Genomic DNA, 21,544 nt, shown 5'->3' with positions numbered 1-21,544 from the left:
TTGGGAGGGGAGTGGCAGGGGACTTTCGTTGTATTATATGTCTGTACTACATATATGAGCATATTAATAATAAGCGAATAAAAAATATGTGATCCAGAAAAGATGTCTCAGCACTAATCTTAAGTTCACTCATTCAAAAGGGAAGATTCTTGGACAATATAAAGGAGCAAACAACCAATGATTCCACGTCCCACCCCATGATCTGTAACAGGGGTTATTAATTCAAATAGCTAGAGGGTTGGGGCAGGTGCTATAAATTAGCGGCCAGTGGGGAGGCTAGCTCAGCAGAGGAAGGCCTTTATAAGGCCACATAGGCGTAGTGTGGTTGGAGCTCCAGATTTTTCTGAAAAACCGGAAGTTTGGATTTCTGATGTTAAGTCTGTCCATTTAAAAATATCAATGGGCGCCTGGGTGGCTCAGTCTGTTAAGTGGCTGCCTGCGGCTGGGAATCGCTGCTCAGCGGGGAGTCGGCTTCTCCCTCTCCCTATGCCCCTCCCCCGGTTTGTGCGCTCTTGCTCTCAAATAAAATATTTAAAATAATACAAATAAAAGATAAAAATATCGGTATTTAAATTATTGTATTGAAATAGCATGAGCAGGTAAAACAGAGCTCTGTTTGGCTGTGGGCCAGCAGTGTTTTAACCTCTGGTCCACAGGTTAGCTTTTCTGGACCATTCATGGCCGCTTCCAGCTGCAGCGGGCGGGCACTAACATGGTTTGGATCCGGGTGGGTCCCAACCGTCACCGGGGTCCGGGACAGGATCCGGGTCGGCTCCTCCTGCTTAAACTCTATGGGCCACGGAGCTGGGAGTAGTGTACGCCCTCAACTGGGAATTCTACGTCTCCAAAGGCGTGACGCTAGGAGAGGGGTGGGACCAGAGAGGCTAAAGAGAGGCTAGCCAGAGCCACCCAGTGAGTGCGAGGGGCGAGGGAGTTGGAATTCAGGCCTCCTCCTTCCATTCTGAATTCTTTCCCCTCAGGCCTGGGAAACGTTACTCCAGAGACGCGATCACCGGCCGGTGGCCGAGGTCGTTATAGTCTTCGTCTGTCCAGCCCGCGCGGAAGGCCCCCCAAAACTACGAGTTCCAGCATGCCTCGCTACGCACACGACCTTCGTGCTTCCCTGAATCAAACTACCCTTCTGTTCCTCATTGGCTCACAAGCCCAACGTGCTGTTCCATGATTGGTTGCGGCTCTTGTCGCTCCTAGGACCCCCTTGCTGAGGCTGGCCGACAGTTTCCTCGAAGCCGCCAAGGAGATGGAACAGCACTTGACCAGGCTGGAGGGCTGCTCAGTAAATAAAGCCGCCTTCCTTTCGGCTGCGAGGCTTTGCTTTTTTAACTTCCCGGTGACACTGGGGTTGAAGGGTTTCCGGCCGGAGGACATTAGATGGGACACCCGGAAGGCGGAAGTCCTAGGGCGGAAGTGGCCGAGAGGAACGGAGAATGGCGGCCGAAGGCTGGATTTGGCGCTGGGGCTGGGGCCGGCGGTGCCCGGGGAGGCCTGGGCTTCCCGGCCCCGGCCCTGGCCCCACTGCACCTCTACTACTTCTCCTGTTACTGGGGCCGGTTGTTGCGGATATAACTGACGGCAACAGTGAACACCTCAAGCGGGAGCATTCGCTTATCAAGCCTTACCAAGGTGAGGCCTGGGGCGGGAATGAGTGCAGGGTGAGGGCGAGGCTGGACAGGGTTGGGTGAAGGGGTTTCCTTTCTCCCGAGCAAAGCAGCTGTGTGGGTTTCCTGCCTCTGGCAAGGCCAGTCCTGGCATGGCCTCTTACGCACCTGTCTACGCCCATCTCTGCCCACAGGGGTCGGTTCCAGCTCCATGCCCCTCTGGGACTTCCAAGGCAGCACTATACTCACGAGCCAGTACGTGCGTTTGACCCCTGATGAGCGCAGCAAAGAGGGCTCTATCTGGAACCACCAGGTGAGTGGCTCCCAGGACGCTAGGTATATCCTTAAGTAAGCCACTACTCCCAGTCTCCGCAGCACCCCAGACCTGCGCTTGGTTTGAAGGCTTGCACCCCCCCACCACCCAAGGTTTCCTCATCTTGGTAGCACTCACCAGTGACTATTGAAGTTACCAGGAATGATTACTGAAGTTACTGTGTGTCAGGAGCTGTGCCTGACACTTCACACCTTTCTCATTTAGTTTCTTCGAAAGCCATGTGAAGTAAGTGATGTTATCTCCATTTTACTGACAAAGCTAAAGCTCAGTTGAAAGTGCCTTGCTCAAAGTCGCATAGCTACTAAGCATTGGAGCTCTCAGGCTGTCTGAATTCAACTCTGTCAATAGTGGGATAAATGGGACAGATGGAATCTTTATTGGGTATTTTGTGTGTGTTAGGCACTGAACTTAAAATGCCTTATTGCATTTAATTCTCAAACAGGCTGTTTGAAGTTGATGACTGCCATGGCTTTATGCAAAGCTAACACAGACAGTGAATGGTATAATCAGTATTTAAATTCTGATCTGTCTGATATCTAAGCCCAGCAATTCACTTGCTACACATGACCCCTTCCCTCCCTCTGGACAGTGGAGGAATCCCTTAGAAATACTTGCAGGGGGGGCGCCTGGGTGGCTCAGTCGTTGGGCCTCTGTCTTCGGCTCGGGTCATGATCCCAGGGTCCTGGGATTGAGCCCCGCGTCGGGCTCCCTGCTCTGTGGGAAGCCTGCTTCTCCCTCTCCCACTCCCCCTGCTTGTGTTCCCTCTCTCGCTGTGTCTCTCTGTCAAATAAATAAATTAAATCTTTAGGAAAAAAAAAAAGAAATACTTGCAGACTTAGTCCACTTCCCCAGTGCTTCACGGAGGGTCTTGTCATCAGTGGTATAGAGGAGCTGGACCTGTGGGCAGTTTTAATTTTTGTGATCTTTACTCCAGAGGTTAGGGAACCTCAAGTGTCACTGGCATGTCATACATGACCAGTGGCCAAGATAAGTTGCTACACAGACTCTACACTGAGAAAGTCTAGGTTAGGAAAGAGGACTAATTTGGGGCTGGGTCACAGGTTGGAAGCTGCTCCTACCTCAACCTGCCTGATTCTAGTTATTCTCGTAGGCCTAAGCTGTTGACCATTGTCCTACTTTTCTCCATCACCCTGTTCTTTGGTCCATTCTGGATGGCTTCCCCATTTAGTTCTGGGAGCCCACACTGTCCTTGTGTTGCCTCAGCTGCCTGTCCCTTCTGCTCCTCCTCCTTTCTGCTAGGGGCTTCTGGGTTACTTTCTTCAGCTTTCACTCTTATCCTCAGAGCCTGGGGTCTCCTGCGAAGGGGATAAACAAGCATTATGTCTACACAGTCTGGCTCCTGGTGCTTGGCATCTCCATTTATACTGGTTATTTTGTTCCAGCCTCTCTGGCTGCCTTCTTGCCTCAGGACCTTTGCACTTGTTGTTCCCTCTCTTTGGGACACTGCCTCCTGGCTCTTCATGCCTGCTTGCTTCTTTCTCATCTGGTATATCTCAGCTTGAGTGCCACCCACTCAGTATTTCATTAACTACTTTCTCTCCCCCGCGTCACATACTGTCATGTTATTCTGTCTAGGGCTTTCAGATAATTTTTAAAAATTATAATGTAGGATTACATTTTTTATGGAAGTGAGTTCAGTATGTCATTAATTTTTTATTTTTTTAAGTAAGGTACAAATAGTTCTGGAACTTTTAGAAATTCGTTCAGTTACAAGTAACTTAATTATGGTTGTGGGTAACTGTTGGTTGGCATTGTCAGTGGTGTGGTGATGTCACAAGGCTGAGAGAATTCTGCACAAATTCATCAAATTTTCAGTCTGGACTCTAATTCTCTTCTTTCCCCCACATCTCCATTCACTTCTGGGGATTTTCCTATTTGGCCCTGCAGATATTCTTGAAAGGGTTGGAGTGTTTCCTGTAATTCTTGAAAGAAATTGCTTGGAACTCTTAGAATTTTCTGCTTATTGTTTCCCAAGAACCATCTCTTCCTTTACTTGACTGGAGAGGTGCTTTCTGAACTTTTCTTTGTCCTCACTTCTGGGAGGGGCACTGAATTAGCAGATACTCCTAAGCACCTGCTATTGTCCAAGCAGAGAAAACATAGCTTCTGCTGTTTTGGGGTAGAATGGTTCAGACCAAGGAGTGGCCCCAAGGTGACTGGAACTCCCAAGAGTCCAGTGGCTGGAGCACAGGACAGAGGGAAGCCCGTGGGGCTGATTGGGCCCCGCCTTGAGCCTTGTGTGGAGGCTGCAGAGTGGAATTTAAGCTTTTTTGGCTGATGTACTCTCTGGAAGTACATACCCTCTTGCACTTTTTAGAAGTTGATATCCAGAATTGCTTAAGTTTAAATATTTGTAAAGGATGTAGTTTCCAGCATATTTTAAATATTGCCATTTTATTTATTTATTTGTTTGTTTATTTAAGATTTTATTTATTTGACAGAGACACAGCGAGAGAGGGAGCACAAACAGGGGGAGTGGGAGAGGGAGAAGCAGGCTTCCCACTGAGCAGGGAGCCCGATGCGGGGCTCGATCCCAGGAGGCTGGGATCATGACCTGAGCCTAAGGCAGACGCTTAACGCCTGAGCCATCCAGGCGCCCCCATTTTATTATTTTTTTAAGATTTTGTGTACGTAACTATGTATTGAGGGAGAGCGCATGCGCCCCAGTGGGGGGAGGGGCAGAGGGGGAGGGGAGAATCTTCCTCGGACTCCGAGCTGAGCAAACAGAACTGAGCGGGGGAGTGAGACCTCGAGATCATGACCCGAGCTGAGAGCCGAAATCAAGAGTCAGACGCTCAACTGACGGAGCCACCCAGGCGCCCCTAAATCTTAAAATGAAATTGTTCAGGGGCGCCTGGGTGGCTCAGTCGTTGGGTGTCTGCCTTCAGCTCAGGTCATGATCCCGGAGTCTTGGGATTAAGCCCCACATCAGGCTCCTTGCTCAGCGGGGAGTCTGCTTCTCCCTCTTCCACTCCGCCTACTTGTGTTCCCTCTTTCGCTGTGCCTCTCTCTGTCAAATAAATAAATAAAATCTTCTAAAAAAAATTTAAAAAAATGAAACTGTTCAGTACTCTTAAGTGTATTCAGTGGAATCTAAATATTTCAATTTGATATCCACTGTATGTTTTAAACACTGAATCAGCCCAAATTATACATCAGGTTTTTTTTTTTGAATTTGTATTTTCATTTCATCCCACACAGAATTTTGTTCTATGCAGTATATTTAGTGCTTGAAAATCTCTTATTGAATAACTTGTCCCATTCCTCTGCAACTAAAAAAATGTAATAATTTAAACCTTTTAACTTTTTTGGGACCTTGAAACTAAGTTTTAATATTTTGGGGGGAATATTATAATTATTAATACACAGTTGGTCAAAATAAATGCATTACACAATTTTTTGATAATTATTGAAAAGTAAAAATTTATTGAATGCATCCCAGTAAACTGTTGTCCCTCCATCCCTGTCTGGATGGATATTATTGTCAGTAAGAGAGGCCTCAGCACCACTTCTGCTTTTTGTTTTTATAGATGTGAATGCTGAGAATCTGTGTTCACTTAGATAGTAATGGAGATGCAGGGAGTTTTGTTATAGCAGAGTTACTCAATATTTTAAACTTCTTTAGGTTTACAAACCCCAAATCATGTAGTGATCTTTCATCAACATGTGTCATGATGTATGAGCTGACTGTTGGATTATCTCTGCCTTTCCATGCAAAGACATGGAAACCACGAACTGTAAAAATGCTCTATGATTGCCAGGTGATTCTGATTTAGCTGGCCCCAGGGAGGGCCAGGGCGTTAAGATTGCTGAGCTCCCCAGCTGGCTCAGCTTTGCAGCGAGGGTGGAAAACCATGGCCGTGTCACGTTCTGTCTCCAAAAGCAGCTTCTAAATCCGTTTCAGCTGGTACCTCACCTGCACCTGCTTAAAATCCTTCAGAGGATTTATATTGTCTCTATCTTGGTATTTCCCTCCACTGATCTGCAGTCTTCAATCTGCCGTACGCAGAGACTTTCTAAGGCCTGGATAGTCCTGTAGGAATCAGTTTCCAGGTTTCAGCTTCTTTGTGTACCCTTTCCAGAAACTCCCCTCCCTATGAACCATACCAGGGGCAGGAGAGTAGGTGTTCCTTTCTCATCTCCCTGTTCACAGTTGCCCTTCTGCTTGGAGGCATCCCTTGAACCACCTTGGGGTCTTAGCTCAGTGCATTGTTCCCAGGTGCAGAAAACTCCTGGGCACCAAAGAGACCATTTGAAATCTGGTTTCTGGGCTTTTATAGAGGTGAGATATATTTAACATTTTTTTTTTCAAACATGAAGGCTTTTCTAGTTACTAAAAAATTAAGTTGTCATTAATATCTAGTTTGATTTTATCATGGTGAAAGAACACAAGCTATTATTTCCATCCTTGGAGGTCTTTTGAGTCTTGGAAATGGTCAGGTTTTTGGAAAATTTTCTGTGTGTGTTTGCAAAGAATGTGGATTCTCAGCTAGTTGAGTGCATTGTGCCATTTAGGTCCTTGGTCAGATTTGCTGATTGGGTTCAAATATCTGTATTCTTCCTGACATTTTTGCTCGTTTTTATCAATTACTGAAGAGGTGTGTTAAAATTGCTTTGTGGATTTGCTTTTACTTTTGTAATTCTCTCAGTCTCTGCTTTATAGATTTTGAGGCCAAAATTTTCCTGGTAAATGAAGTCTTGTTCATTAAATATTTTTGTCATTAAAAAGTCCCCTTTTAGGGGCGCCTGGGTGGCTCAGTCGGTTAAGCATCTGCCTTCGGCTCAGGTCATGATCCCAGGGTCCTGGGATCGAGTCCCACATCGGGCTCTCTGCTCAGCGGGGAGCCTGCTTCTGCCTGCTTCTCCCTCTGCCTGCCACTCCCCCTGCTTGTGCTCGAGCTCGCTGTCATGTCAAATAAATAAATAAAAAGTCTTTAAAAAGTTCCCTTTTAAACTTTGTTATCAGTATAGCTGCACAAGCCTGCTTTTGGTTAGCATTTGCATGCTATATCTTTTCTATCCTTTTCCTTTTTTCATGTTTTAGAGTTGTGTCCTGTAAAGAGCATATAATTAGGCTTTCCGGGGATTATTGGTTTATTTTTATTGTGGTAAAACACATAACAAATTGTCATTTTAACCTTTTTTTTTCACTTTTAAATCCTTTATGAAAACTTTCCCTTCAGTAGGCTTCTCATTGGCATTTAAATGGTGTTGAAAAATGTAATGGCTATCTAAAAAAATTATTGATTATTGTATTTATGTATCTGCACACATGCAAAAGAAAATTCCACAAACGTTTTTTATCATGGTAAACATACATAGCATAAAATTTACCACCTTAACCATTTTAAGTGTACAGTTCAGTGGCATTAAGTACATTCACCTTGTTGTACAACCATCAATAACAGTCTATCTCCAGAATTTTCCTGACCTTCCAAACTGAAACTTGGTACTCATTAAACACTGACTCTCCATTCCCGGTTCCCCACAGTCTCTGATAACCAGTAGTCTACTTTCTGTCTGAATTTGACTCTTTTAGGGACCTCATTTAATGAAATCGTAGAATATTTGTGTTTGGCTTATTTCAGTTAGCATAGCTCAAGTTTCATGTTGTAGCATATATCGGTACCTCATTCCTTTTTATGGCTGAATAATATTCCTGTGTGTGTTTACCACATTTTGTTAATCCATTTATTTGTTGATGGACTCCTGGGTTGTTTCTACGTTGTGGCTGTTGTGAGTAATGGGCTGTGAACATGGGTGTACATGAGTGTTTGAGTCCTTGCTTTTAGTTATTTTGAGTATAAACCTAGGAAGTGGAAATGCTGGGTCATATGGTAATTCTATGTTTAACTTTTTTTTTTTTTTTTTTAAAGATTTTATTTATTTGAGGGGCGCCTAGGTGGCTCAATCAGTTGGGCGGCTGCCTTTGGCTCGGGTCATGATCCCAGTGTCCTGGGATCCAGCCCCACATCGGTCTCCTTGCTCAGTGGGAAGCCTGCTTCTTTCTCTCCCTCTGCCTGCCTGCCGCTCCCCCTGCTTGTGCTCTCTCACTATCTCTCCTTCTGTGTCAAATAAATAAATAAAAAATCTTAAAAAAAAAAAAAAAAGATTTTATTTATTTGAGAGAGAGAGAATTCTGAGAGCAGAGAGCAGAGCCTGATGCGGGGCTCAATCCCAGGACCCTGGTATCAAGACCTGAGCCGAAGGCAGACACTTAACTGACTGAGCCACCCAGGCGCCCCTATGTTTAACTTTTTGAGAACCGCCAAACTGTTTTCCACAGCAACTACACCATTTTACATTCCCACCAGCAATGCACAAAGGTTCCAGTTTTTCCACTTCTTGCCAACACTTGTTTTTTTTTTTATTTTAAGTTTATTCATTTATTTATTTAAGTAATCTCTACACCCAATCTGGGGCTCGAACTCACAACCTGGAGATCAGGAGTCACAGGCTCCATCCACGGAGCCAGCCAGATGCCCTGCCAACACTTCTTATTTTCTGTTTTTGTTTTTTTTTTTTTATGATAGTCATCCATCCTAATGGGTATGAGGCAGGGTCTTGTGGTTTTGATTTGCATTTCTCTAATAACTAATGACATTGAGCATTTTTCATGTGCATATTGACCATTTGTTTATTTTCTACCTTAGAAAAATGTCTAGTCAAGTCCTTTGCTCATTTTGATGGGGCGCCTGGGTGGCTCAGTCGGTTAAGCGTCTGCCTTCGGCTCAGGTCATGATCCCAGGGTCCTGGGATCGAGCCCCGCATCGGGCTCCCTGCTCAGCGGGGAAGCCTGCTTCTCCCTCTCCCACTCCCCCTGCTTGTGTTCCTGCTCTCGCTGTCTCTGTCTCTGTCAAATAAATAAATAAAATCTTTAAAAAAAAAAAGTCCTTTGCTCATTTTGAAAAATTTTGTTTTCTTTTTTTATTGTTGAACTTTAGGAGCTCTCTGTATATTTGGGAGACACTACTCCCTTATCAGATACATGATTTGGAAATATTTTCTCCCATTTTGTGGTTTGTCTTTTTACTCTCGATGTTTTTGATGTGCAAGAATTTTTAATTTTGATGAAATTCACTTTATTTTTTTGTTTTTGTCTGTGCTTTGGTGTCCTATCCAAGAAATCTTGCTAAATCCAATGTTGTGAACATTTTCCCTGTGTTTTCTTCTAAGAGATTTATAGTTTTAGCTCTTAAGTTTGTCTTTGATCTTTTATTTACTATTTAAAATAAATTTATTTTGAGATAATTGTAAATTCACATACAGGTTTTTGTTTTGTTTTAAAGATTTTATTTATTTAAGAGAGAGGGAGAGAGAGAGCATGAGCAGGGGGCAGGGGCAGTGGGAGAGGGAGAAGCAGACTCCCCGCTGAGCAGGGAGCCCGATATGGGGCTCGATCCCAGGACCCTGGGATCATGACCTGAGCTGAAGGCAGATGCTCAACTGACTGAGCCACCCAGGCACCCCAATTCACATACAGTTGTAAAAAATAATACAGAGCGATCTTATGTAGCCTTACCAGCATGTAGTCATCTACATTTATGATAATTACTGATTTTTTTTTTAAGATTTATTTATCTAAATAGAAAGGGGGACGGGCAGAGGGAGAGGGAGAGAGAGTCGTAAGCAGACCCTGCACTGAGCTCAGAGCCCGATGTGGGGCTCAATCTCACCACCCTGAGACCACGATATGAGCTGAAACCAAGAGTTGGACACCCAACTGACTGAGCCACCCAGGCGCCCCGGATTTTGGTTTTACCTACCTTCCTATTATTTATTTTCTATTTGTACTGCTCATTCTCTGTTCATTTTTCTCTCTGGATTTCTTTTGGGTTGGTTAATTTTTATTCCATTTTTAGTCTTCTGCTAGCTTGAAAGTTCTTTGATCCCTGATTTTTCAGTGATTACTCTGGAGTTTAAAACACACAGCCATATTTTACCAAAGTCTAATGATAATGTGTACCTTCTTCCTGGACAATGCAAAGATCTTAGACTACTTTAACTTTATTTACCCCATTGTTGTCATTTATTTTAATCCTCTCTGTTTTAAGTCACATAAAACATTATTTTATACAGTCAAATATTTACCCCCACATTTACTGTATTGGTTGCTCTTTGTTCCTTCCTGAATCTCTGACTTTACTCTGGATCTGGATAATTTTCCTTCTTTCTGATGAATGAAAGACAGTTTTAATGTTTTTGTTTATCTAAAAATGTCTTAATTTCACCTTCATTCTTGAAGGATAACATTTGCTAAGTATAGAATCCTATGTTGGTTGTTACTTTCTTTTAACTCCAAATATTTCAATCTGTTGTCTTCTTGCTCCCAGTGTTTCTGTTGATGAAGCCCCATAACAGGCTAATTCTTCCTTTGAAGATAATCTTGTGTTTTTTCCCCCTCTGGTTGCTTTTAAGACTTTCTTTTTCCCTCTCCCTCCCTCCCTCCCTTTTTAATGTGCCTAGGTATGGTTTTCTTTTTGTCTCTTTTGGTTTGTAAGATTTAAGGTTTGTGGCATAATGTTTTTGAATCAGTTTTAGTAAGTACATGGACATCTCTTTAAATGTTCCTTTGACCTGTTCTCTCACTTCTCATTCTGAAACTCCAGTTATACGTATCTTACAGTTTCTCACTGTCTCTTATTGACAATTTTGTGTCTACCATTCATTCCCTGTGCTTCTTGGATATTTTTATCTATCTGATTGGCCTTGAGATCACTGGTTCTCTCTTCATCTGTTTTTAATCTGTTGTTAAGCCTGTCTATTACATTATTAATTTCAGTTATTCTTTTAGTTCTGGATTTTTTTTTTGTGAGGTGAGTTTTTAAAAATTTCAGTTATTTTCCAAAGTTCTCAGTCTTGTCTTTTATCTCCTTGAATGTAGTAAACTAGTTATTTGCAAGTCCAGAATCTGGAGTTACCATCAGCCTGTTTCCTCCCTCCCTCCCTTTTCGTTTTTGTTGGTAACTTGTCTTTTGTGCCTGGTTATTTCTTGTATGCCCGATATTGTATTTGTAAGATTGTTGAAAAATTTCAGGCTTGGGTGAGTCACTTTAATCTACTTTAAGGGATGAGAGGGCTCAAGCTGAGCAACCGCCCCTGGGAGGGCTTTTCCTCATTCACTCTTTTATTTGGGTTGCCGTCTTTGTGGTCCCAGCCCAAGGCAAGGGTGGTTCACCAGGCCTTCCACTCCCTCAGTAGGCCTTGGTGTCAGAGTCTTTGTTCATCTGTCCTTGAGAGCTGGTCTTACCACCTCTCAGTTGTCCCCTCTAGAATCTGCAGATTTTCCCAGAGCCAGTGAACTGCCGAGAATTGGGAAGGCCAAGATTTCACACTACTTGCAAGCTGTTGGTTAGATGTCTGCCAGCTGTGTTCTCAGGGGCTGGAGCTGGGTCTCATCACCTTGGTTTTTGGTTCCCAGAGCCAGAACAGTAAGTCTGATGAATCAGTGAATGCCCAAGCCAGATCACACAAGAGAGGATATAAAGTTTTCTATTTTTGAGTTTTTTAAAACTGTGTAAATTATACAAAATTCAGATATAGAAAGTAAACATTTCTTGTAGTTCCCCTACCAAAGTCACGTATCATTAATATTGGTCCATGTTCTTTTGATTTTTTTCTTTCTCTCTGTATATGAATTCCTTTTTCTAAAAAAAGGAACTTTTGCAACTTACTTTTCTTCTCTTAATATCTTTGATATCTTCAAGTGTAAAGGCTTATGGATCTGCCATGGTCTGTTAAAAAGCTGCAACAACCAGATTGCCCCCAAGAAGATGGGAGCATCTACAGTCCCATTGGTTGTTTGAGAGCGTGTGTTTCTTTCCATCCTCCTCTACACTGGTATTAATGATCTCTTTAATAGTCGCCAATCTGATAAGTAAACAACATTTTGTTTTAGTTTGCTTTTCTAATGGGCCTTTGTTTAAACACTTGCTCACATCCCCATATGTAGACTTCCCCCAAGTGGATTCTTGTCAAAGTATGTGTCAACACCTTAGTTTTCACGAGCAACTTCCTGGTGGGTGAGGCCAGGCTGTTCCCCTTACTGTGGACAGTGCCCTGCTCTGCACCTTGTGTTCCTGAATGCCAGGGAATATCTGCGTTTTCTCACATCACAATAGCCCAGAGACCCCAGAGCATGACCCTTCCAGCCCCCCCCAGCCCTGGCACTGCCATCACACTGAAGCTGGACTGGGTCTGTAAGAGGCAGGAAGGGTGCTGGCCAAGAGCTTGGGGTTTGGAGGTATCCAGACCTGGGGTTGAGTCCCTCAGCTTGAAAGTGTGGTTGGAAGGGAAGACAGTAGGGGTGGGAGACCAGAAAAGAGTTGCTGCACTTTCTGTTAAAGTCTTGAAGGTCAAGACACAGCACAAGTTTCTGAGTCAGATAGATCTGGGTGTGAATCAAGACCATCCACTTAACCTGCTGTGGAAAGTTATTTTGTCTCCGAATGAGTTTTCTTTTTTGTAAAATACGTGGCCCAAATAGGGGTAGTAATCCTTCCACAAGATTTTGGGGCAGAAGCAGTGGGGATGGAGAGGAAATGGCTGATGGGTTTGGCTGGTGTTGAGGAAAGTGAATCATAAGAGTGAGAACCTGTGTCCAGACCCAAGAGAAGACTAGGGCCAGGATGGGCAGAGTCTGGGCCTCAGGCAGCCTTGGGACACTGTGTGGCCCCCTCCTCCCCACCTGGGAAGCCCAGCAGCCCCCTCCCTTCCTGCTGAGAATGCCAGGGGGTGGGGTGTCTCTTGGTCAGTGGCACTTGTGACTCTGCTGCCTGGCCCTGTTTCAAGGAGTGCCAGTCTCAGTGGAGGAGACGGGCCTGTGCTGGGTCATCTCTCGCTGGCAGGATAGCCTGGGGAGCTCTGAGCAGTTCTTTCTGCTTTCCCTGCAGCCTTGCTTCCTCAAGGACTGGGAGATGCATGTCCACTTTAAAGTCCATGGTGCAGGGAAGAAGAATCTCCATGGAGATGGCATTGCCTTGTGGTACACCCGGGACCGCCTTGTGCCAGGTAGGGAGGCGCTTGTCTAGGTGGGGGCATTCTGCACCCTTGGTCCTGCTGCTCCTCTTTGAGGAAACCCGGGACCTCGAGTCTGCTCTGGGAAGTGTCCCTATAGGAAGAGGGATAGCTGGATCCTGCAGCTCAATTTTGTACCCCATTGTGGCCTGGTGTTGTACACCAGCTAAGAAAGGATTTTACTGTTCTACTTTTTTTTTTTTTTTTTTTAGATTTATTTATTTATTTTAGAGCAAGAGTGCATGCTAGAGCATGCTAGCGAGCATGTGCGAGCCAGGGGGAGGGGCAGAGGGAGAGAGAGAGGGGAGGCAGAGCTGAGTGCGGAGTCTGATGCAGGGCTCAATCCCAGGACCCTGAGATCATGACCTGAGCCAACTCCCAAGAGTCGGATGCTTAACTGACTGAGCCACCCAGGTGCCCCATCATTCTACCATTTTTTAAAAAAGCAAAAACAAGACTATGTGACTGAGACCATGTGTGTCTGCAAAGTCTAAAATGTTTCCTCTCTGGCCCTTGACAGAAAGTTGCTGACCCCTGGGTTAGAGGATGGGGTTTCCTTTGTAGGGGTCCTTTCTGCCCTCTTGTCACAAGACATGTCAGAGTACAAGGCCAGGTGTTGTCCCCTCAACAGTTCTGGTTTCAGACTTTGAGTCTTCTTTGCTGCACCCCTGACACCTCCCCTCCCTTAGAGATTCCTTCCCTTTCCTGGGTGAATGACCACAGATTAACCTCTTTTGCCCCCACCTACACTGGCATTACTTTGTCCTTCAGGTACCCAGGGGACAACTCCAGTATCTCCCATTACGAGAGCATCTCCTTTTAATTCCAGGGCCTGTGTTTGGAAGCAAAGACAACTTCCACGGCTTAGCCATCTTCTTGGACACGTATCCCAACGATGAGACCACAGAGGTATGCCTCTGCTTTCTCCCTCAGGCAGGACAGGAAGAGCTGGGCAGTCGGCCGGGAGGTGGGGACCAGGACTTCTCCCTGGTCTTGGCACAAAAGGGGCTTCCCACAGGCTGGACTGGCCATGGATTAACTGGTGTCTCGATCTCAGCGTGTGTTCCCGTACGTCTCGGTGATGGTGAACAATGGCTCCCTGTCCTACGACCATAGCAAAGATGGCCGCTGGACCGAGCTGGCGGGCTGCACGGCAGACTTCCGTAACCGCGATCACGATACCTTCCTGGCTGTGCGCTACTCCCGGGGCCGTCTCACGGTGAGCAGGCGGGCCAGGGCCAGCTCTGTCTGTCAGGGCTTGGGGAGGTGGGCAGGCTTGGGCCTGGTGTGTACTTGACTTGCTGCTGGCTGCAGGTGATGACTGACCTAGAGGACAAGAACGAGTGGAAGAATTGCATCGACATCACAGGAGTGCGCCTGCCCACCGGCTACTACTTCGGAGCTTCAGCAGGCACTGGAGACCTGTCCGGTGAGTGTTTGGCCTGAGCAAGGCATTAAGTCTCAATCTTGACCTTCCCTGGTCTGTTGGAAGCTTGTGACGTAGTTGATCACTTTTCCTTCTTGAACTCCCTTCATTTGGGTACACATGCACCTGGGTTTCTTCCTCCACTTTCCAGCATCTGGGAATGTTGGCACACTTGGGGCTTATTCCATGAGCACTCCCTCAGCCATCTTCCCCTCTCTTTAGCAACTGGGGGGCTTTGAATCCAGGTGCTGCAGAGTCCCAGCTTTGCGTCATAGCTCAGACCTTTCAGACCTATGTGACCAAGAGCCTGCTCAACATCTCTACCTGGATACCCAACAAGCATTTCAGCCTTTACATGCCCACAGCTGAAGCCCGCATCTTGCCACCGAGGCATAAATGGCACCTCTGTTATTTTAGTTGTTCAGCCCAAAAAACCTTGGTGTTGTTCCGGTCTCTCTTTTCTCTCTTACACACCACCTCTCATCTTTTGGTGAGTCCTGCTGGCCTTGTCTTCTCAGTGCAGCAGACCACTTCTCTCCCCACTGTTACTACTTGGCAGGTCCAGGCCATCGTCTTCACTCACTTGGATGACTGTGTGAGCCTCCCATGTGGTCCCCTTCTTCCACACTAGCCCCCGACAGTCTCTTCCAGCTCAGCAGCCAGAATGATTCCTTGAAAGCTCCTGTGAGGTCTCGCCACTTCTGTCCCCTGCAGGGTCAAGGCCACTGTCTGTCCTAGGAGTGGTCCGCTGGGCCCTGTGTGCCAGTGCTCCCCCACCCCATCCCCTGTGACTCATGACTCCCTACTCCCTTACATCACCCCCAGCTGTTCTTCAGACACACCAGTGCCCTCCGTCGGGCCTTTGTACCCGTGCCTCACTCTTGTCTCCTTCAGGTCTTACTCAGATGTCCCTTCCTCACTGGGGCTTTCCCTGATTCCCTTATTTTATTTTTATTTACTTTTGTTAAGTAAGCTCTACACACAGTGTGGGGCTTGAACTCAGAACCCCAAGATCTAGAGTCGCATGCTCTACCAACCGAGCCAGCCAGGTGCCCCTACTTCCCTTATTTAAAATTGCACATGCATATACCAGTCTCCTGTGTACTCCTTATCACCTTTCTTGGCTTTATTTTTCTTTATAACATTTAACTATCTTGAAATCTACCATATAATTTATTTCACTGGGTCCCCTTCACCGAACTGTAAGTTTCATAAAGTTAGGGCTCTTGTTTGGCTCACAGTGTGCTCCATAAGCATTGGGCTGCTGCCAGCCTCTGCAAGCTTTGCTGGACCACTGGGCCTGGGTGACACTTGATAGTGACCCTTGGCCATGGTACTCAGGAGGCATCAGGGCCCTCAGAGGACACCAGGCCCAGGACCAGCTCCTGCTAAAAAGAAGTGGGAAGCAGTGTAAAGAATCAGACAAAGGGCTTATTTATCCTCAGGATGGACATTTCCAGCGCCTGTAATCCAGCCACTGTCCAGGAGCCTCCCCTTCATGGAAATGTCTGGGTCCACTTGGTACCCAGAGAGTCGTTGCTTTGGGGTTTTAAAGTTTTTAGTGTGGATATTTTAATTATATACCCCTAAAGTGGGGAGAATGGTCCAATACGTCCCTTTGCCCCTGCTACCCAGCTTCAGGGAATCATTAGTTGCTCATGGACGACCTGGTAGTCAGTTATCAGCTGGCTGTCAGTCCTGTTTCATCTAGGGTTCCACCACAGTCTTTCCCCTCAGGTTATCTGGAATTTCGCCTGATCGTATTTCAGCCTGTGTCAGGAGAAGGTTCTGGGCACAAAGCCAGATCTGTGGCGGTGGCTGCTCTCCAGGGCTCTTTGGAGAGGCCCGGGGAGGAATGCTGAAGATGGCTGTGTACGTAGTCGTGCCTGGCCATCCATCAGAGGCTCGTGAACGCAAGCCTCTGCAGCAGGCGTCTCACAGTCACGTGACGTAGCGGCGTCTTTTCCCTTTTATACACCTGACACCGTGGGGAGTTTGAGAGGTGAAGGGATTTCCCCACGTTCACAGACCTAGGAACGGCAGAGCTCAGATGGGAACTGCCGTCGGACTTCAGAGTCAGGACTTGTCCCTGGGCCCCCGGGGCTGTGCACACTGGGCTCTGAGGTACCGCATGGCTCTGCCTGACCCAGCTCCTTGCTTTTAGGCTCTCCCTTTTCCAATCTCCAGAGTTTTGACATGAGGCTTTTCCTCAGGTTCCGCTTGTTAGCTGAGTTGATACTAGAATCAAGGGACCAGGACCCTTGTCTTGGCTCTGAACCTCCCCATCTCAAAATGGGGTGATCACTTAGTGTCAAGCAGAGGTTCTCTTCTGCCCAAACTGGTTAGACCTGAGCCTTTCTCATGTCTCCTCAGGGACAGTCACTGCCTATGTATTGGGGCCTAGCCCTCAGCTGTAGTGGAGTCATTCATTCGCATCCTGTTCTTGGGTCTCTGACAGGAGTGCCTAGCAGCTACCTGCCTGCCCCTTGGGAGGATCAGGCTTCTCAACCGGCCATAGAATAATATGCAGGGTTTTTCTGGTACATACTATCTGCTGGGCAATGTCTTCTGCTTTGTGTGTACTTTCTCATTTTCTTGGCATGCTAACCAAGCAAGGTGGAGATTATCACCCGGATTTACAAACAAGGAAACTGACTCAGGATTTAGACCCAGGTGATTTTGAGTGTAAAACCCATGCTTTTTTTCCCTGTGCATTCTGCCTCCTCTTACTGTTGAGTTCTAGAGGTATTCCAGCCGCCGAATACTGCCTGCTGGGGGTGGCTGGAGGTCACTGGGAAGAAAACAGGCCCCGCAGTAGGCAGGAGCAGGGTTTTCTCTGGGGGCCTGGCTACTTTCCCTGACTGGAGCAGCATCCCCACTCTGGGGAGGGGGATGGGCTGTGGCCCTAAGGCAGGCTCTGTGCCCCTTATAAGCTAACTCTCGGTCCTGCAGACAATCATGACATCATCTCCATGAAGCTGTTCCAGCTGATGGTAGAACACACTCCTGAAGAAGAGAACATTGACTGGACCAAGATTGAGCCCAGCGTTAATTTCCTCAAGTCACCCAAAGGTACATGCTTGAGGCCCATCCCGGCCTGGGGTGGGGGAGGGGCCAGCTTGGCTGAGTGCCTGTGGTCCATTTGCTCTCCCCTGGTCCAGTTGTGGCTTTGGCCTGGGGTCTTGGATCAACAGTCAGTGCTAATGAGTAGATATGAGAACATCTGGCATCTGCTTCTGCCAGTGCTTGGTGCTGGGTAAATGGCCAGTAAAGCCAGAGGGGCAGTTTGTTGGTGTAGGTGGCGTACAGGGCATTCTGATACAACTGGTGCATGGCCTGGGCAGTAGGTCCTGCCACGAGCCAGGGGAACTGATACTCCAGCTTTCCTCAGAAACAAGTAAAGGCAAGATTTGACCTTAAGTTTTTGCAAAGCCCCAAAAGCTCGTACTCTTCCCGTGGTGCTAATTAGCCACCAGTCTGTCTTCACAGAGCAAGGGTTCTGGTTGAACTGAAACTCCTGTGAGTGTGGACATCCACCCCAAGAACCCTGAAGTTGTCCCTGTGGGCCAGGGTCGGGGCCCTGAGGAGCCTCTCAGCCTAGTCCAAGGTCACCATGTGGAGTGGGAGCAGGAGTGAAACCCAGCATTTTATGTGACACCTCACTGTTTTAAGATTCAGATTACTTGTAAACATCTCAGGCTAAACACACCCTACCATACACCACTGTTTTTGCAGCCTTTGATTGAAGGGTTTCTGGCTGCTGAGAGCTCTCAGAGACCTCATCTGCTCTGACCTACCCAGCAACCCCATGAGGTTGGCTAGGCAGGGATTAACTGGTTTGCAGACTTGTTGATCCTTTCGTTCCTTTAGCAGATAGTTCCAGAGCTTCTACTCTGTGCCTAGCTAACCATGGGCTAGGTGCTGTCCTGGGCCTTAGTCTAGTGACTGAGGCAGAGGAGAGAGGCTGGTGTTAAGACCGGGTCAGCAGACCTGCCCTGGTCAGGTTGTGTGGGAAAGGAGGATGTAAGTTGGCTCCTGGCTGGCATTCCAGGCCCCAAGCAGCCCCCACAGTAAGGAGTGGAGGGTTGTGGCTGGGGAGGGCGGCCAAGTGGCAGGAACAGGGCCCAGGCTGCACAGGGCAGAAGGACATGAGTCCAGACGCCAGTCCCTTCACCATAGACTGATGAATTTGACAAAGTCAGTTCCTGCTGTCAGCCTCCTGTAAAAGGGAGATCATGAGTTCCCCATCCCAGTGTGACTGGGATTCCAGGAGATACCTCATGTGTCAAGGCCTCATTCCCAGCGGAGTTGTTGATGGTTTTAGCAGGCCGAGAAGTGGTGTGGCTGGAGCAGAAGGACGGGGGGGGGCGGGGGTGGGGGTGGCGGTGGCGGCTGGGAGACCCCCTAGGAGCCATGGAATGCATCCAGGTGTGAGTCAGAGCTGTGTTTCTCCAGAGGGGGACCTTGGACCCCAGCACGGGGCTGGGGTGGGGCTTGTGAACACAGGTCTTGTGCCTGTGCAGACTCAGGCTCTCCTGGGGAGTCCAGGAATTCAGTTTTCACCAGCTTCTTGCAGCAGAAGGCTCCTGGGGCCTTGATCCCTGGGAAGCTCAGTCCCAGTGGGATTATCTCTCCGTCCATCCCCCTGTAGGGCTGGCCGGCTGCGGTCTGTCGCTCTGCCCCGTCCTGTCGGACTCCCCTGTCTCCTGGGAGCCCGCCTGACACCTCCACTTTGCCGCTTCAGCTCCCCCTCTCTTCTCCCCCAGACAATGTGGATGACCCGACCGGAAACTTCCGCAGCGGTCCCCTGACGGGGTGGCGGGTGTTCCTGCTGCTGCTCTGTGCGCTCCTGGGCATCATCGTGTGCGCTGTGGTGGGGGCCGTAGTGTTTCAGAAGCGGCAGGAGCGGAACAAGCGTTTCTACTGAGTGGCCGGTGCTCTGCCCCGGGGAAGGGCCTAGTTTTGGGCCCTAGCACTAATGTGAACTTTTTTTTTACTGGGATTGTAAAAGAAAAACAAGACGACCTTATTTCTTAACCGTTTCAAAGAAATAATTAAAAAAGTATTTTCGTACATTTTGCTTCTTGCCCAGCAGGGACAGGCTGCAGGGCGAGGGAATAGGGTTTGGCACCCCCACAGCTGGGGACAGAGGTACTTGCCTGTTGCCAGCATCTCGGGAGCAGGAAGGAGTCTGTGCCTGGAGCTGGGCCCTGGCAGGCGGCTCTTGAACACTGGAGGGCCTCCCAACCACATTGGGGTGGGTGCCTGAGGACGCGAGCAGTGATTTTGTTCTGTGCAGGGTGTGGTGGTGGAGAGAGGAGGCTGACTGGGGAACCCGGGCCTTCCTGGTTGCCCTCTGAGCTTCTTCCCAAGGCAGACCCTCGAGTGAGGCTGGAGGAGCAATTTGGTGTAGGGCTCAGAGTGCAACCGTTTGCTAAATAAAGTGAAATAACCAACCTCAGCTGTGTGACTGTCCTAAGGGGCTTGCTTCTCTTTTTCTTCAAGTAACTTCAAGTGGCCAGTGCTTTACGGCTCTCAGCCTCCACCCCTCGGCCCTGCCACACAGCCCCAGGAGGCAAGTGCCATGCTCCCATTCCCAGGTGGGGAAGCACAGCTCTAGGAGGTCAAGTGAAACTTGTCCAGTGTCACATAGCAAGTGGGGTCATGGGGATGGGGCCCTGTGCCATCTCCCATGTGCTCTGAGCCTCTGGGTGAAAGGCTTCAGCCAGGGGAGAATGTGGGGTACCACGTGGAGGGTGTGACCTAAGTGTAAGTGAACTCTAGGGAACTCTGGCTAAGGGTGCTTCAGGAAGATCTGGAAGGGATTCGTGGGTACAGGAGGACAGGCTGGGGTCAGTATTCCCTTTGGGTGCCTTGAGGGGAGAAAGGTGGCACAGGGAGTGGAAGAAAGCCAGCAGCTGAAGGGAAAGCACCCTTATCTGGCAGCTTTCACAGGTCTGTCCATCTTGGCCATGGCCTGCCTATGCTCTCCAGACTGCTCTTAGATGTCTCTGACCCTGCCACAGAACAGTGTCCTCATCCATTCCAGAACCATCGTCAGTATCTTCCTACTCAAAATTAAATAACATTTGAGTCTCCATCTTAAAAGCGAGAGCAGCCCTGTCTTCCTGTTGTAACCAGGCTTTTTGTAATTTACATTCTTGATTAGATTCTCATAAAAAATGGACAGAAGTGGATGAAGTGAAGAGTAAGAACTTATTTTCCTGTTAATCTTTCACTCTCCTGATCTCTTCGTTGATGGGCTATTCACGGTCTCTTGTCCTTCTTGATGTGTCCCCTGCATATATAGGACTCATCTTTCACAGATTAGACGTCGAGAGATTATTTATGAGATCACGGTGACAGAGAAGTCTGAGCTGCGTTTCCTTCTCATGGGGCTGGGAGCCCATTCATGAAGCTGTAAGAGTAAACATGATCTTTATTGAAATATTTTACTGAGCACTTTCTCCAAAACTGTTTCTTTACTTGAAAAGTAGCTAACTTTGAGTGCTTACTATATGCCAAGCATGGTTCTGAGCAGGTGACATGTATTAACTCATTTCTCTCCACAACACTTAACCCATTCGGACACCGGAAATCCACCGGGTTGGGTGGCTCCTGTCTCACTGACCATCTCCCTCCTCGGGGAGCACCGTGTCCACACTGACACGAACGGCTCAGGCCTGGGGTCTGGAACTCCCCATGGCTGCTACAAACATCGTCGTCAGCACCACACTCGTCATACTTGGCCTTTAGTTTTGGCCCTGTCTGGGCCTTCCCTGAATTCCTGAATTGTGAGGCACATTGGCATCCTGTACGGTATGGCTCTGGCCCTTGGTTGCACATTGGAGTCACCTGGAGAATGAAAGTCAGTCCTCTGTGTTCTCTGGTTTGGGTTTAAAAAGTCAGGTGTGGGCAAGGGCGGGGTTTTTTTGGGGGTGGGGGGCGGCAGGGCAAGGGCTGTTTTAAAACAACCATGCTGGGTGGGTAAGATGAGTTTATAGGCTTGGGAACCAGCAGGTGTTAGACCAGTGATTTGAAGGCCAAGATTGAAGTGGTTGTGGTCTGTTCTGGGCTATGAGCGTCTCCTTTGCATCCCTTTCAAAGTTCATGCCTGGAGGTGTTTCCCTA

General features: G+C 47.7%; 1 protein-coding gene across 2 annotated transcripts; it reads left to right on the top strand.

Moving 5' to 3' along the window:
* The first annotated feature begins 1,227 nt into the window (after positions 1 to 1,227).
* On the top strand, positions 1,228 to 19,869 carry LMAN2 (lectin, mannose binding 2). 2 transcript variants are annotated; one of them, XM_032403818.1, is made up of 9 exons: positions 1,228 to 1,466; positions 1,526 to 1,641; positions 1,811 to 1,929; positions 12,864 to 12,981; positions 13,817 to 13,896; positions 14,045 to 14,206; positions 14,302 to 14,416; positions 17,366 to 17,485; positions 19,180 to 19,869. In XM_032403818.1, exons 1-9 carry the CDS (start codon positions 1,390 to 1,392, stop codon positions 19,338 to 19,340), a joined length of 1,068 nt encoding a protein of 355 aa, XP_032259709.1. In that variant the 5' UTR covers positions 1,228 to 1,389; the 3' UTR covers positions 19,341 to 19,869. The 2 variants fall into 2 exon arrangements, with proteins under 2 accessions (XP_032259709.1, XP_032259708.1); XM_032403817.1 differs by having other exon boundaries at positions 1,230 to 1,641.
* The last annotated feature ends 1,675 nt before the right edge of the window (positions 19,870 to 21,544 follow it).

Source organism: Phoca vitulina, unplaced genomic scaffold (genome assembly GCF_004348235.1).
Source record: "Phoca vitulina isolate PV1807 unplaced genomic scaffold, GSC_HSeal_1.0 scaffold6, whole genome shotgun sequence".
In the NCBI taxonomy this organism is placed as follows: domain Eukaryota; kingdom Metazoa; phylum Chordata; class Mammalia; order Carnivora; family Phocidae; genus Phoca; species Phoca vitulina.
The sequence above is the reverse complement of the archived record's forward strand: the minus strand, read 5'-3'. Positions and strand labels throughout refer to the sequence as shown.